General features: G+C 40.6%; 1 protein-coding gene across 5 annotated transcripts in view; it reads left to right on the forward strand.

The window, feature by feature from the left end:
- Positions 1-15,098, forward strand: part of LOC109406023 (uncharacterized) — a 122,525-nt gene extending 107,427 nt beyond the window's left edge. For 4 of the 5 annotated variants that reach the window (XM_029876559.2, XM_029876557.2, XM_029876560.2 and 1 more), the window contains exons 5-7: positions 653-727; positions 14,053-14,328; positions 14,385-15,098. In XM_029876559.2, coding sequence (XP_029732419.1) covers positions 653-727; positions 14,053-14,328; positions 14,385-14,526 — 493 coding nt within the window. In that variant the 3' untranslated portion in view covers positions 14,527-15,098. The remainder of the gene's footprint in view (positions 1-652; positions 728-14,052; positions 14,329-14,384) is intronic. The other variant, XM_029876561.2, reaches the window with a different exon arrangement.
- Positions 15,099-15,589: the final 491 nt, after the last annotated feature.

Here is a 15,589-nt window from a genome sequence, read left to right on the forward strand (position 1 = left end):
TGGCAACTTCCGGTTTTTCGTGCTTCCAATTAAGGTTTTCGGGTGATTTTATTATCAGCCAAGTGTTTCCTAGTAGATTGAGGCACCCATGGAGGCGCATGGTTGTTGAAGTCTACGCTATCCATGTTAGGGGTCATTCAAATATGACGACCATCGTTTAGCGGAGAGGGGGGTGACACTCCTTGTATTGAGTATACGAAAAAACGTGACAGAGGGGTGAAAGTAATTCGAAAATGCCAGAAAACTTATGGACGTAATTTTTGAATGTTTTCATGAAGTGGCATCTTACCCCATGGCAGATGGGCTTTTTGCACCACTTCCGTTTTACGAACCAGTTTTTGAAATCGCAAAAAATCGATGAAAATGCAATAATTTAGTGAATATTTTTGTTGAAGCATCGAGCAAATGTTGTCTAGTTGCTGTTACCACTTTGAAAGCCTAACAAATGAGGCTATATATCATTGAAAACGATGAAAGTTTGAAAAATGGCATATTGCCCCACTTTCCCCTACCTACTTTCAGAAAGAAAAACTACCACCCATCACCTACCAGACCAGACCAGGCATCCAATGCCGACCGACGATTTGCAGCATTCCACCACCCCCACAAGAGAAGCACTTCACAACTTCTTCTGATTTCCTTTCTTTTTCAGTGCTGCCTCCGTCGTTATTTTTCTTCTGGAGATCAAATGGCTCGTCACACTATTCATCCATCTTTTTTGTTCAAGGTAGGTATCCTCGCCCTTCTTCTTCTGTTTGCCGTGATAAGATGTTTTAGGTAAGACAAACTAACAAACTATCCTTTATCCTATTTTGAGCTTCAATGCGATTAACTATTATTTCTATTGGATACAGGAATGATCAAACTGTTCTTCAACACAACGCAAATCATTGCCAAACTGCAAAAATTTGCACATTGACTGAACTGTATTATTTCCTGTATTATTTCCTTAAATTCAATGAACGGAACATTTCAAACACCCAAATCTGAATCCGCTTCAATGAAAAAATACTCTTTCAATGTCTTTGGAGTTCTGATTAAGTTCCTTATGGAACTGGCTACTTAAGCGACTAAAGTATGCCAATGAGCAATTACAGCCTACACACCTAGAAAATATCATGTAATTTTAAGTGTCCTGAACCTGACATATACGAGCATCTCCAAAAACACAAATTTAGAGGTTGAAACATGTAAATTTACGTCTTTCAAGACACCCCAAAATAAAACTTATTTTTTCTTAGCGTCTAGCAATCGCTAAAACCGATTTGACAGATAAAACATGGAAAAGTAAAATAATGCCATGCATGGATTCGAACACCGGATCTCCTGATCGTGAACCACATCTCTTACCTCTCGGCTATTTCACCTAGTTAGAAGGTGGTTGATGAACGTGATTCTGCTTCTACGTTTCTGGTGAAACGAATTTGTTGACATTTAACGCAACCAACCAGCACTTACATGATGCGCGTAAAATTGAGTCCAAATTATGATTCAGTCTTGAAAACATTTACGTTCTTTGGTGATTCCGTTTCGTGCAAATTTCAGAATTTCTAAGTGTGTACATAATAGCATCCTAAAAGCAACTTAAAAAGCTGCATAAGATGGAGCCAGGGAGTACAGTAGACGTTCGATAAGTGCAACATGTTTACGTTTCAGTTACCGACTGAAATTCGCTAACTGCAACGACTGACAGCCGTCAAACAATTGTCAATTGATATTGGACGCAGCCAGAATGCACTCAAAAACATCGAAATGCAGCTGTAGTGCATCTGAAAAACATCGTAACTATGTCGACGTTTCGTTTTTGACAGAATCAAGTGTCAACAGCTAAGCGATGTTTTTCGCATGCACTTTTGTTGCAGTGCGATATTTTCTGAATGCATATTGGCTACATTCTGCAACGATTGACATGTCTTTGACGTCTGTCAGTTGATGCAGTTATCGAATTTGGCGAATGATAAGTTTAACGTAAACATGTTGCAGTTATTGAACGTCTACTGTACAATGAAAAATGAACGCATACAGTACTTTTTCGATTATATCACGAATGAAATTTTTTTTTCGCGTGATATATTGGAGCGTGATATAATTGAAACATCTTTTTTCGAAGGCGTTTATTAATCAAAATACACTTGCACATAAAAAAATCAAACAAAAAACGAACAAAATATCAAACCCGGTAACGTAAGTCTAATATTCTTGTATATATGCCTAGAACACTATAATTCTTGTATGTAATTATTTTTTAAGGTCTCTGAAAATAAAATAAAATAAAGGAGGTATTACAGTAGACGTTCGGTCGCTGCAAACGGTTTAACTGCAATGCTTTTTAACTGCAAGTCCGGTAAGTACAACAAATTTGCAGTTATCGCACCGCTATCCGTCAAAACGGTGCGCCGAATTAGCCCAAATGAACAGTCGAATGAATTTTGCATTCATTTAACGTCAATTGATGGGTTGTTGTCTGACGTTGCAGTTATCGAATTTTGTTCGCTAAGTGAAACGTAAACATGTTGCAGTTATCGAACGTCTACTGTATTTGCACTTCTACATCATAGTTTTTGAACTTCATGCTTCCATATGTTGTCGATTTTCAATCTTTACACAGCAAAAAAAAGATAATTGCTTAAATTTATCGTCGAGTACTTAGCATTTTCAAAAGTGTTTCTAGAAGGTTGGGAATTTCTGGTTGAAAAATCAAAATTTGATATTTTTTCGATGTTGTAGCGTTACGCTTTGTTGTACAATGGTCTCCAAGTTTATCGTTCGTTATGCTGGTTGGCATTAATTGAATAGCATATCAACTTTTAAAATCCGATAAATTTACAAAATGTTAGTTATACCTTCGGAAGTGAAGTGATACCGTAGGTCCTGACATGAACGAGCTCCGGATTGTGAAACTCGTCAGAAATAATTAAAATACAAAAAAAAATAAAATCAAAGTAAGTTTCTAACGGAAAACGCCTTTTTCTTCTACTTCTTCTTTGTGACTCTACGTTTCTAATGGAACTAGGGCTGCCTCTCTTCAACTTAGTGTTCTTTGAGTACTACCACAGTTACCAATTGAAGGGCTTTCTTTGCCTGCCATTGTATGAATTTGTATATTGTGGGGCAAGTACAATTATACACTATGCATAGGAAAGTCTAGAAAAGTTCCCGACCAGAATGGGAATCGAACCCGCCATCTCTGAATTGGCGATCGAAAACCTTATTCACAAAGGCTAACTGGAGACCCCTGATGGAAAATGTAACGCGTGGAATTAACGCATACAGACCGGACTCGATGCAGAGCAAAGCATGGGAATGTAACTCTAGATAATCGAATCCTGTGTCCGGTCTGTCATAAATGGCACCATAATTGTATACTAATGTGCAAAATATTTTACTTTGACGATTCATGTATCCTATACAGTTTGGAATATGTGCTGGGCGATATTTGTATCGATTATCATAGCGTGAAATAATTGAAAAAAATAGCGTGCTAAAATCGAGTGTGATATAATGGAGCGTGATTAAATAGAACCGTGACAAAATCGAAAAACCACTGTAGTCATGTTCCATCTAACTAGACGGCTGCCGACTGATATCTCAATCTGCAACTGTCACACTCTTTATTCCATTCAGGTACAGTAGACGTTCGATAAGTGCAACATGTTTACTAGACCTGTTCACTTTTTTTTGACCTACCCGTGTCACTTCAAATTATCAATCCACATTCAAAAACAAGTCTTCAGTCCAAAATTGAGCCAAATTGATAAAGGTTTTTAGGTGTATCGAATCGATTTTGTGTTTTTTCGAGCACGAAAGTTTTTTCACGAAAATGTACTCCAATATCCAGAAAATTGCACCGAAAAGGTACAGAAAACACCGTTAAAATATAGTTGAAACAATACTCTACAACTTTGCCGAAGACGCTACGGTGTTTAAATTGCATATTTCAAAGTTATTCATCAATTTTCGTTAAAAAATCGCGAAAAAATACAATATTTTTACGGTTTTTCATGTAAAAGTCATGTAAATTTACATTAAGTGACTAATTTAAATAGCTATTGCTCCAATGTGTTATGAACATTTCGTCCATACATCATTTTAGTGTAGGAATTCGTTTTCATTGATTAATTACCAAAAATATGTCACGTTGATACTAAAAATCGCATAGAGTTGCCAGCACAAAATTAAACAAAGTTACCCATGATTGAAACGTCATTACATTTCTTTGTCGCATCTGCATCAGTTTCAATTTGGTGTAGATGGTTGAGCATGAGACTGCCGATTCGAAGATTCAAGGTTCGAGCCCTGGAATAGGATTTTTTGCGTCTCGATCCAGCTATAAGTTAATGAAACTACACTCTGCATCTCATTGCAATTTGGCATCATTGCCTTGTTTCGGAACCGTAGAGTGCATAGTAAGAATGAAGTTTCCCTTTATCGTGTAGTTGTGTAGCTTGTGGCTAGATAGATGCAAGTAATCTCCACAGTTGTATGATAAATTTTGCATCCAAAAGCAGTTCCTTCATCGTATTGAATTGTTTTAGCTGAATTAATCGGTATCAAACAGATGTCCAATATTTCGTCCAGCTGATCTCGTCGACACGATTTCTTGTCAACAAGTAAACTAAATATCTAGCTAGTCCTGGAATGGGCTTAATTGGCAGGTCCCGATCATCATTATTTGGGATATTGCGTGTAAGTCATGGGCCATGGCTCATGACAGATTCATCATCCTAACTGCTACAAAGAAAGAAAAAAAGTTTATTATGTATTTGAGCTTGAACCTGGGACCTTCTGATCCGCAGGCTCGAGCCTTATCATCTTCGCCATTTCTGATACTTGAATCAAAAGACATTAGAATACGATGGCATGACGTCTTAATCATGGGTAACTTTGTTTTAATTCGTGCTGGCAACTCTACGCGATTTTTAGTATCAACGTGACATACTTTTGATAATTAGTCATTGAAAACGAATTCCTACACACAAACAATGTATGAACGAAATGTTCGTTACATAAAGGAGAAATAGCTAATTAATTTAGTCACGTAAAATAATGTAAAATTACATGATTTCTATATGTAAAATCGTAAAAATATCATGTTTTTTCGTGATTTTTCAACTAAAATTATTGAATAGCTTCGAAATAAGCAATTTAAACACCGTAGTATCTTTGGCAAAGTTGTAGAATATTGTACTAACTATATCCTAACGGTATTTTCGGCACCCTTTCGGAACAATTTTCTGGATTTATGAGTAAATTTCTGTAAAAACGGTTAAAAAAACACAAAATCGATTTGATACACCTTTAAATCTTTATCAATTTGGCTCAATTTTGGACTGAAGACTTGTTTTTGAATGTGGGTTGATAATTTGATGTGTCACGGAGAATCGGAGAAAAAAAGTTTCAAAGTGAACAGTGTAATGTTCAAGCACACAACCGATCAAAATTTAAAATCTCTACCGTCAGCATTGAAGCATCCTAATAGAAGGACTGCCTCTTTTCTCTTAGCCATCAAAATCAGGTCAAAATTTCTCACACAATACACTACCCCTCAGAGAAAAAACACAAAGTTTTGTGCTATAAAACTAGAGGCAAAACAGCATTTAGGTCATTAGTTTCCAGTCTTTGGATCGAGCGAAAGCACCAGGGAGCAAACAACAAAAATCGTGGATCGTTCCCCATATATCCCAGGCAAGCCATCGATTAGCAAGCAAGCAAGCGGGCAGCAGAGTGGATGATCGATTCCCCGGGTGGACTTCAACCGAACGTCCCACAAGCGTGGCTCGAGTGACTCGCCTCTTGCAAATCCGTACGACCCGTAGTGCCAGGCCAGCCGACCTGAAGAAGTCGCATTAACTTGCTTGATCGCATGTTGCTTGACCGCCAATTGCAATTTTCATTGCAACTACCCTGCCACGTCTACTAAAGAGTTTTTTCCTATCGGCTCAAATCTGTGCGCTCTGGTTCCATCCAACAGACCGTAGGTGCAGTGTGTCGAATTTCGACAAACAAGTCTAAAGTTTTTTTCCACATACAGAAACCGATAGTACCACAGTAGTGCCTAAAAGCAGTAGCCGTATAGAAAGTATCACCGCGTGTGCCGAGGAAGAAGAAAAACCGATCTCCCACGTGAGATCGGTTTTTTGGTGATGCGGTTTCATCGAGAGATCAGCAGTGGTTGGCGCGCAAAATTGGCGGGAATCAGACTGCACCGACGTCGCAGCGGATTGGATGGAGCAGGGACCAATAGCTAGCTAGAGTCGCGTGTGATACAAGCCAGTTTCCGACGTCCAGTGAAACGGTTTTGGGACAATAGAATGTGCACATGAAGAACAGTGATCGATCGAACTTTTGAACAGTACTGGCCAGTGCGTACACTGAACGAAACCCCCCGCCCAAGACCGACTGAGAGGCGATACGATCACGCCCCTTAACGACACTCGGTCGGAAACCGTATGGTCCACCGACCGAATGATGTCATCTTAAAATCGGATGACAACGATATGGAAATAGAATGTCGACCATATGGTCGAGCAACTTTGTTTTTTAGCGATTGATAACAATAATGTCACCGCTATCTTTTTCAAAAAATATGTGCTTAGTGGCCAGGGTACCCTTGCGGGCACCCTCTTCAAAAATTATGACATGTCCAGGATAGGACATGCGAAGCAAAATCGTCAATGTCCCGGGTGTCACGATCAAGGAACTTGTTACGCTATCGATGAATTAATTCGATGCATCTGTGTGGCCTTCACTCTGCAACTAATATTCATTCACATAGCGTGCGTCGACTCATACGCGAATAGGATGATCGTCATCCGCTTTTTGGGATGATTGCCGTATGACTGATTCGTCATTCGAAAACACGATTTTGGTAATTTGGACTGGATGGTCGGACAAATCAGTCGATTTCGGGATGGGGTTTTCGTTCAGTGTATGATAGGTATATTGTAGGAAGTTAGGCATAAGCTGTAATCTAGGGGTAAGTGATTAAAAACCATACTCTCGGCCGAGATTCTGACAAGCGAATAAAATGTTGGCAGATAATAAAAGTTTTGAATTCGTTTTCGCCAAATTTAGTGTGTGAGATTTGTTGATTTGAGAATTGTTCTTTAAGTTTTTATTTTTTTTTTATATACTGAATTTCTTTGACGGGTTTGGTGGTCTAGTGGCTACCGCTTCTGATTCGTATGCAGAAGGTCATGGGTTCAATCCCTGGCCCGTCCCTTTTCATCCTACTTTGTATCTTTCTAACCACTTCCACTCTCTCTCTCTCTATTCTCTATATATACAACTCATGTATATTCATATGTTCATAGCCATCGCTAGAACCAGAAACGAATTGGAAAAAAGTCGTTTCCCTCTCTTCCAATTTCCACTCACAGCACAGTGTATATAACGCCTACAAGTTATGCAACCAAAGCGTGCTGTGCCGCTTGACCTTATTCACCTCATTCACCACACAATCTATCACCTTACGAACACTATAAATAACCCCATATCCATGGATCGCATCACCGACCCAACGGTGACTCCCAGATCTCCCATCCTTTCCGTCTAACAAATACCCCAGTCCGTGCTGGTTGTGGGGATGCAGAGGTGATCTCGGTCTTTAGTAGCAACAACCACCACACTCTAACATTCCTTTCCCTTCCCAACTGACTATAAGGACGTGGCCGGCGCCGTTATTGATCCAAAATGTATGAGCTGCTAGAATTGCACTTTGAGAATAAGTGGAGTGTCCCAGCCCTTATTCATTTGGATCTCAGTGCAATTGGTACCAGCTCAGATCAATCACGGAGTAGCAACCATTGACATGTATAGTCAGATTTGATCGTTTTATTTTTTTTATACTGAATTTCTTTTCTTTGGCTTTGTCAGGCGGTTTCTGAGTGCGGGACGGATATCACCATCATAGCGGACCCATACCGAGTACCCACCGGCAACGGCAATTGGGTCGCGGATGGATCCAGAAAAATTGCGGCGATATGGACGGCGGGACCCCGTCTATGAGCTGGTGTATACTACCTATGAGGGCTTCGTGTTCGACAAAGTAAACGGGGTCTTCTTCTGTATCTGTTAGATGTAGCTGTTCTGTAACTGCGCCTCCGCGGTGGTCGATCGAGCAGTTTACCCAGATGCTGAACTGTATGACTACCGTGCTGACAGGGCAAAAACCGGTGGTAATGGCGGGTGACTTCAATGCCTGGGGGGCCGTGGAATGTAGAACCCGTTTCACGAATCAGCGGGGTCAGATCCTGCTATATAGAGACACTGGCCAGGCCATACTAGATGTCGACCTGGATAATGTCGGTACCAAGTGTACCTTTAGTCGGTACGGTGCGGAGTCAATTACTGACGTTACTTTTTGTACTCCGGGCCTAACAAGTAGTTCGAACACTCACTCACAGCGATTACCTAGCGGTTCACTACAGTATCGTATACAACAACAGCAGGCAGCGGGTACAGGAAGAGGCGGCTAGGCCAAGGCCAAGCCTTCGATGGTGGAAGATATCAAAGCCAAGGTATTTAGGGAGGCGAAACCTACTTCTACTTGGTTGAGCGAAACCTACTCTGTTTAAGCGGTGACGAACTGGTAGCGGTGCTTTTAAGTACGTACAATGCGACCATGCCTAGGCAAGTACACCCTAGATATGAAAGACCACTGGCTTACTGGTGGATTCCAGCAATTGTGGACCTGCACCGCATCTGCCTACGGGCTAGGTGGCGGATGCAGCGAGCACGATCTGAGGAAGACCCAGCCGACACGAAGTCCTATATGATGTAGTATAGGATGCTTAAGTGGAGGCCTTACATGCTCTCATTTAACCGTGTGTGAAGTGTGCGCATATCGCCTCCATTTTAGCATCCTATTCAACATCATATGCGATCCTGTGTTGGCTGGGGAGCGAAACGACCGACGGGTGGTGTTTGCCGCTGCAAAAGCCGCACTGAATACCGAGATAAGGGCAAGCAAGAAGGCCTGCATCGATGGTCTTTGTCAGAGTGCGAATCCATGGGGTGATGCCTACAGGATCGTGATGGTCCAGACGAGAGGTAATGGCTCTTACAGATCAATCTCCAGAGGTGTTGGAGCGGATCATAGAGGAGCTTTTTCCGTGCCATGATCCTAGTCCTGCGGGTCCCTTTAGCGTAGGTAAGGCCCCAGGTCCGGACGCAGTTTTGAACCGTGCCCTCCATGTAGCTATTGGAGAGGCTCCCGAGATATTCAGGTACTAAGGAGAAATGCCTGGACGAGTTAGTTTTCCCAGAAGTTTGAAAGAGGCAGATCCTGGTTCCATTGCCCAAGGCGGGGATACCACCCGGAGACCCGACGGCATATAGACCAATATGCTTGATCGACACGGCGGGGAAGGTGCTCGAAAAGCTCATGCTCAATAGAATGTTGAGGCACATCGAGGATGTTAATGGTTTCTCGATCAGCCAGTTCGGCTTCCGGAAGGGGAGGTCGACCGTAGACGCTATCCTGTCGGTTACATCGCAGATATAACGCACAGAAGCGAGTAGTGTCTCTGGGTTTTAGGAACGCGTTCAATACCGCCAGTTGGGCGGCTGTTGCAAATGCGCTCTTGCACCTGGGGATACCCGGGTACCTGTTCAAGATTCTCGGAAATTACTTCCAGAATCGTGTACTAGTTTACGACACGGAGGTGGGCCATAAGGGGCGGAGGTTGTTACGTTTGTGGCTATTTGTAGCTTGATGTGGGTTCAATTAGTTATTAGAACAATCAAACAGTCAAATCATATAAGATGTTCCGCAAACGAAAATTAGAAAACCCCTGCAAGATGCCCGATTAGGATTAGTTTTCCTAGACAAAACCAAGCTATGAACACAGTAACAATTACTGTGAACTAAGGGGCTGTCCATAAACCACGTGGTCATGAGGGGGGGGGGGGGTTCGGCCAATGACCATTTTGTAAGGGCAAATAAAAAATTTTGTATGGACAAATGACCACGCGGGGGGGGGGGGGGTTTGAAAAGTCCCAAAAAAATGACCACGTGGTTTATGGACAGCCCCTAAAAGGCATACTGCCAACTAAAATACAATTCCAGGATGACTGACGGACCCTAATCAATAAATGAAACCTCGTCATCCTGTGATCGGAAGGAGTTATCCATCTGGATAACAGGGCACATTTATGTTATATGTTGTGCTGCGTCAATTTTTGATGTTCCTAATTTGTGCATTTGTAAGGTTCTGTGTATCGTGAAGTGTTAATACTTTGTAATAACTTATTTTCTTTTATTTTTGTAACATTCGTTATATTCAGCCAGTTGTACTGAACCATAGCGTTGATCGGGGTGTCGGAAAAATGTGCATTTATGAGGTTCCAATGTACTATTCGTTATATTGGCGCCCAACGCCTGATACGGAAAATAAAATGTGCATTTATGAGGTTCCAATGTACTATTCGTTATAAGGTTTTCGGTCTTTTATCGCGGCGCGGGAGCAACGTTTCCACGATTTTCTGCAGCATTTCGGAGGAGTGCTCTGGAGGTGCTGACGTTGTCTCCGTGACTACTCTGTGTAGGCATCATCCCAGGGGGTCGTGTTGGCTGTCTGGCAGAGATGTTCGAAGTGCACCCGCTTACGCGCCTTAATCCCTTTGTCCAGTGCCTGTTAAGTCTCCCTGTAGGCATCACTTCGCTCCAGTTTTTACGGTCTACAGCAGCGTTTTCCAAACTATGGGTCGCGACCCACTGATGGGTCGCGGGTTGATTTTTGGTGGGTCGCAAAGGTTTGAGCGATATTGTAATAAATGTGTCCAGGTATCAGCAAATCGGGAGATTTTTTTTAGAAATTACATTTTTCCTCAATTCCATTTCAACTTTTGCACGGAGGCGAATGACTTTTTGTTAAAACCTCTTTAATAAATATATAAATAATAATAATATTTTAAACTTTTGCATCATAAATCTTAGTCTAGAGTACATAAGATATTGAAACTACTATCTACGTTCTGAAACTACGGTAAAATTTTAGATTTGCCAAGTTCAACCGTTAGAAATTCAGAAAAATATCTGCAAAAAATTACCAAATCTCATGAAACCCCAGAATTTTTGATTATCTCCACCGAATTATCATCTGTGTAATTTTACCGCACTTCGATAAAACTTCGATTTTAGTGCACTTCAATAAAATTCTGCTTCATTCCTAAAACTGAACTGTTACAGAAATAAGATCAGATTAAAGTGAAATCAATTGAATAGAAGTAAATAAATCTGACCATCCAGAAATACCATAAATCTATGGCCATTCACCGCTGGTACAGAAAAGCTTTTCTAATTTTATTTGTTACATGAATTAAAGGATGTTTGACCGAGAAAACACTATACAAAAAGCTTGATTTGACTTCTCGCCATTTTTAAGTAAGTTTTGAAAAGCCTTGCATGCATTATATGTTTTCTTTATTTCTTTAAAGAGCACTGTACATAAAAAAAAACTTTAAAATTTGATAGAATAAGTGATACATATCGTAAGTTCATCATGGGTAATTCTCGCTGAGACCGGCCCACTATTTACACCTTGTCTTCAAAAATGTTTAAGGTGCCGATTTTCTGAAAGCCCTCGCCTAAAAAGTAAGAAAAATGCATTTGGTTACTCAAATTGATGGACCCCCCGTTAGTTAGAGCCATAACAATTTTTGCAGACCCCTCGATTTTGGTCAAATGGTGGCTCACTCAAACCGTTATAGCTCGAAAGTTTCTCCAACAACCACCTCAAAACGAATTGTTGTTGAAAAGAGGAAAGATAGATCTACTATTTATAATAATAAAAAGTTGTGTCGGCCATATTGATTTCGGCCGCCATCTTGGATTTTTATACAAAAACAATTTTTTCACCATGAGGGCAACCACCGATTTTCAAAATTTTTGCATCAATTGAAAGGTGGGACATTTATACATAACATATCAAAAAATTAGAGATGTCTTTTTCTTCTTTCAAAAGTTATCTGCAGTTTTGTAAATTAAGCCACGTTTTCTCCATACATTTCCATGCGCACCGGCAAAGACATGCAACAGCATTCGAGTTTACGCCTGTATGTATACACCAAGGCACGTGCCGCAAAATTTGCCCAAATCGGAGGTTCGTTTCCGTTTTTGACTGTTTCTCAATTATGCGGGCATTGTTTTTATAACTTTTTTAGTGTTTTGAAAAGCTTAAACCTTCAGCTTTCCATTAATGGGTTCAGAATTTTAATTCGTGTTCGTAAACACTGCGAAATAACGCTGCATTTAGGTAAACGGCCGGCACCGGGCCCAGTGCGCAAAAGTGGCATGATTTACGAAACGGCAGATAACTTTTGGAAGAAGAAAAAGACATCTCTAATTGTTTGATATGTTATGTATAAATGTCCCAGCTTTCAATTGATGTAAAAATTTTGAAAATCGGTGGTTGCCCTCATGGTGAAAAAAATGTTTTGGTATAAAAATCCAAGATGGCGGCCAAAATCAATATGGCCGACCCAACTTTTTATTATTGTAAATAGTCGCTCTATCTTTCCTCTTTTCAACAACAATCCGTTTTGAGGTGGTTGTTGGAGAAACTTTCGAGTTATAACGGTTTAAGTGAGCCACCATTTGACCAAAATCGAGGGGTCTGCAAAAATTGTTGTGGCTCTAACTAACGGGGGGTCCATCAATTTGAGTAACCAAATGCATTTTTCTTACTTTTTAGGCGAGGGCTTTCAGAAAATCGGCACCTTAAACATTTTTGAAGACAAGGTGTAAATAGTGGGCCGGTCTCAGCGAGAATTACCCCATGAAAACGCTACAATGTAGTTTTTAAAGAAGTCAGTCCAAATTTTATTAAATGTCGTATGTTATGAAAAAAATATGATGGTGGGTCGCCAAAATCTTGAAAAATCAAAAGTGGGTCGCAAGCTAACAAAGTTTGAGAACCCCTGGTCTACAGGATTAGCTCTTAGCCAAGATGCACGGAATTCTGCAATTTCTGGACAAAACCTGACTAGGGTAATTGATCCGATCATGGAGGAGTTAAGCGCTGGGTTCATGTTTAAACCACAATTGTATCGCCCCAAGCAAACTTTTTACATGGATTGAATTGAAAATAATAAAATCCATCCTTAATCTAACGAAATATTGCCACTTTGATGTTGTTATGAGCATTTTATTCGTTTTTATCTGAAAGAACATTGTGTTCCTAATGTTGCGGTATGTGTTCCTAATGTTGCGGTATTTTGTTCCTATTATTGCGGTATCCCATTGAAATCATATGGGATACCGCAACATTAGGAACACTACCGCAACAATAGGAACACAGCAGCAAACACATTTAGGAAAATATTTTTTTAAAATAGGTTTTTGGGCAAATCTTAAGCAAACAAATGGTGCAATCTCATAATTTAAGCACCATACATCTATTAAAAATACCTTGTGGTAACATTTCAGTCGAAAAAGTGCTCAATTGCCATTACCGCAACAATAGGTACTACCACAACGATGGGAACAATTACCCTATCCCAGCCTGCTAACGAGGTTTCTACCCCTCACAAAACCAGCGAGTTGACATATGAGAATTTCCTCTTCAAGTGTATTGTTTCAGAAGGCACACTTGACATCCATCTGATGACCGTGTCAGCCTTTATGGTTCGCCAAGGCCAAAAGAATTATTTTCATCGTCGTAACTTTCGCCACCAGAAAATAGGACGTGTAGAGTAGATGTGCCTAGTATGGAGTCCTCGATTGACAATATCAACTCAAAGATTTGTTCTCACTTTCCCCTTGCACATCAGAATCCTTTTTTGGCAACGTTCCACTCAATGAACGTAATTTCAAAGATTTATCTCGCCCAGACAAATCGAATTGCACGTATCGTTTCACAATATCCAACTAGGTGCCTAGTGTGAACATAGCCGGAATCAATGCTTTCATTTACTATAGATACTAGAAGTTTAATATGTCCGTTTTTTGCAGCTATACTATATTTGCAGTGCCCAAACGTTGTCCTAATTGAATTTCCTCCGTTTCTAAATGCCCAATGTGTATACGGGGCATCTTTTCTGTCGTTTCAGCAGCAGCGGCAACAGCAACGATGGCGACTACTCATCACCCTCAAGCTGTGCCAAGTGTTGGAGCATCTGCCGGTTTTGCGGTGGCTGGCGGTTGTCCTTTCCCTACGTGGCCTTAGGCATCGCGCTCATCATGTGGCCTCACCGGCTGTGGCTCAGTCACGTGGCCGGCGGTCAGCTGATTGCGCTGGCCATGCTGCGACTGCTTACGCTGTGCCAGTTCCGGCAGGGCGGCAAAGACGAACAGCTGCTCAATCACTTTGACGAGCATGTGGACAAGTCAGTATAGTATCCCAGTCCAATCCAGCTTAAGCCTAACTTATCCTTCCCTATAGATACGACAATCTAACCGACGTCCTGGTGGACGACTCGATGCCAAAGCCCGGCCAAAGTTTGGAAGATGACGACGTCGACGTTGAAGACGACGACGAGGACAATCACGAAGGAAAAATTAGCACCTCGAATGGGTCCATTTGACACGGGCAGAGGCAACAGACGGCGGCGGTTCGGAAGCAATTCCGTAAAAATATGAACCAAAGCTACGAAAAACTGGACGAAGATTGCGACTGTGACGTGATCAAGTAGGAACGGGCTCCGGTGGACGATCCAGCTACCGTCACCGAGGAGACCGAAGTCAGCTAGTAGATGCATTCTCAGCATTTGAAGAGTTAAGTACTGGGAGTGATTTGTAAATAAATTGAATCTTATAGATAACATATACAATAGCTATACAGTTGTGGTTGACATTATTTTTAGTTAGCGAAGTTATGTAGCTTTTGTTTGAATAGTTTATTTGATACTTAAACTTAAGATTTCATACGCTAAGAGGCTTTTATATAGAGTCAAGCATTGTAAAAGTCATCTACGGACACCATTGTTGAAACACAATTTACAATGAAACATGTATTCGCTAAGGATACAGCTCAATCATAGCATAACTTGTGTAACACATGCGAATTTAATTTCAATTTAGTTTTAGTTTGACTTATTGTAGAAATGTAAAGCTGATGAAACATAAAATTATTATACACATATAAATGAAAAAGTTTATATAAAAAAGTTTTAAATAAATTTATGTATTTATGATGACAGCCATTCTCTAAAAATAAATCTTTAAACAAGAAAACAATATTTAAGGTTTTTGTCTAATTTCCGTCTAGCGAAGCGTCGACCAATGCAATGATGATCGACTTTATTCTTACACCTCTCGCCTAATGCCTCATGGTCAATTTGGTATCAATAACTTGTTTATATATTAGCTTCCATATCATCTTCGAATGAGTGTAATCAGTTTCGTACCTTTTGATTCCGCCCTATGTTGCTTATCCTTTGACAGATACGCGTATTTCGACTTAGGTACGAAACTGATTACACTCATTCGAAGAGAGTATTCTGCTTAGAGGGTTCGAAAAGTCGGTACAAGATTCCATATCATGTTAAAAACAATTGTGAAAGAACTACATTTTCCTTACCCTTTGAAGTCGGAATTATTTCAAGTAGAGTTTTTTCTACGTTTTTCTGTGGTTTTGGTGCTCAACAG

Source organism: Aedes albopictus, chromosome 2 (assembly GCF_035046485.1).
Source record: "Aedes albopictus strain Foshan chromosome 2, AalbF5, whole genome shotgun sequence".
Lineage (NCBI taxonomy): Eukaryota > Metazoa > Arthropoda > Insecta > Diptera > Culicidae > Aedes > Aedes albopictus.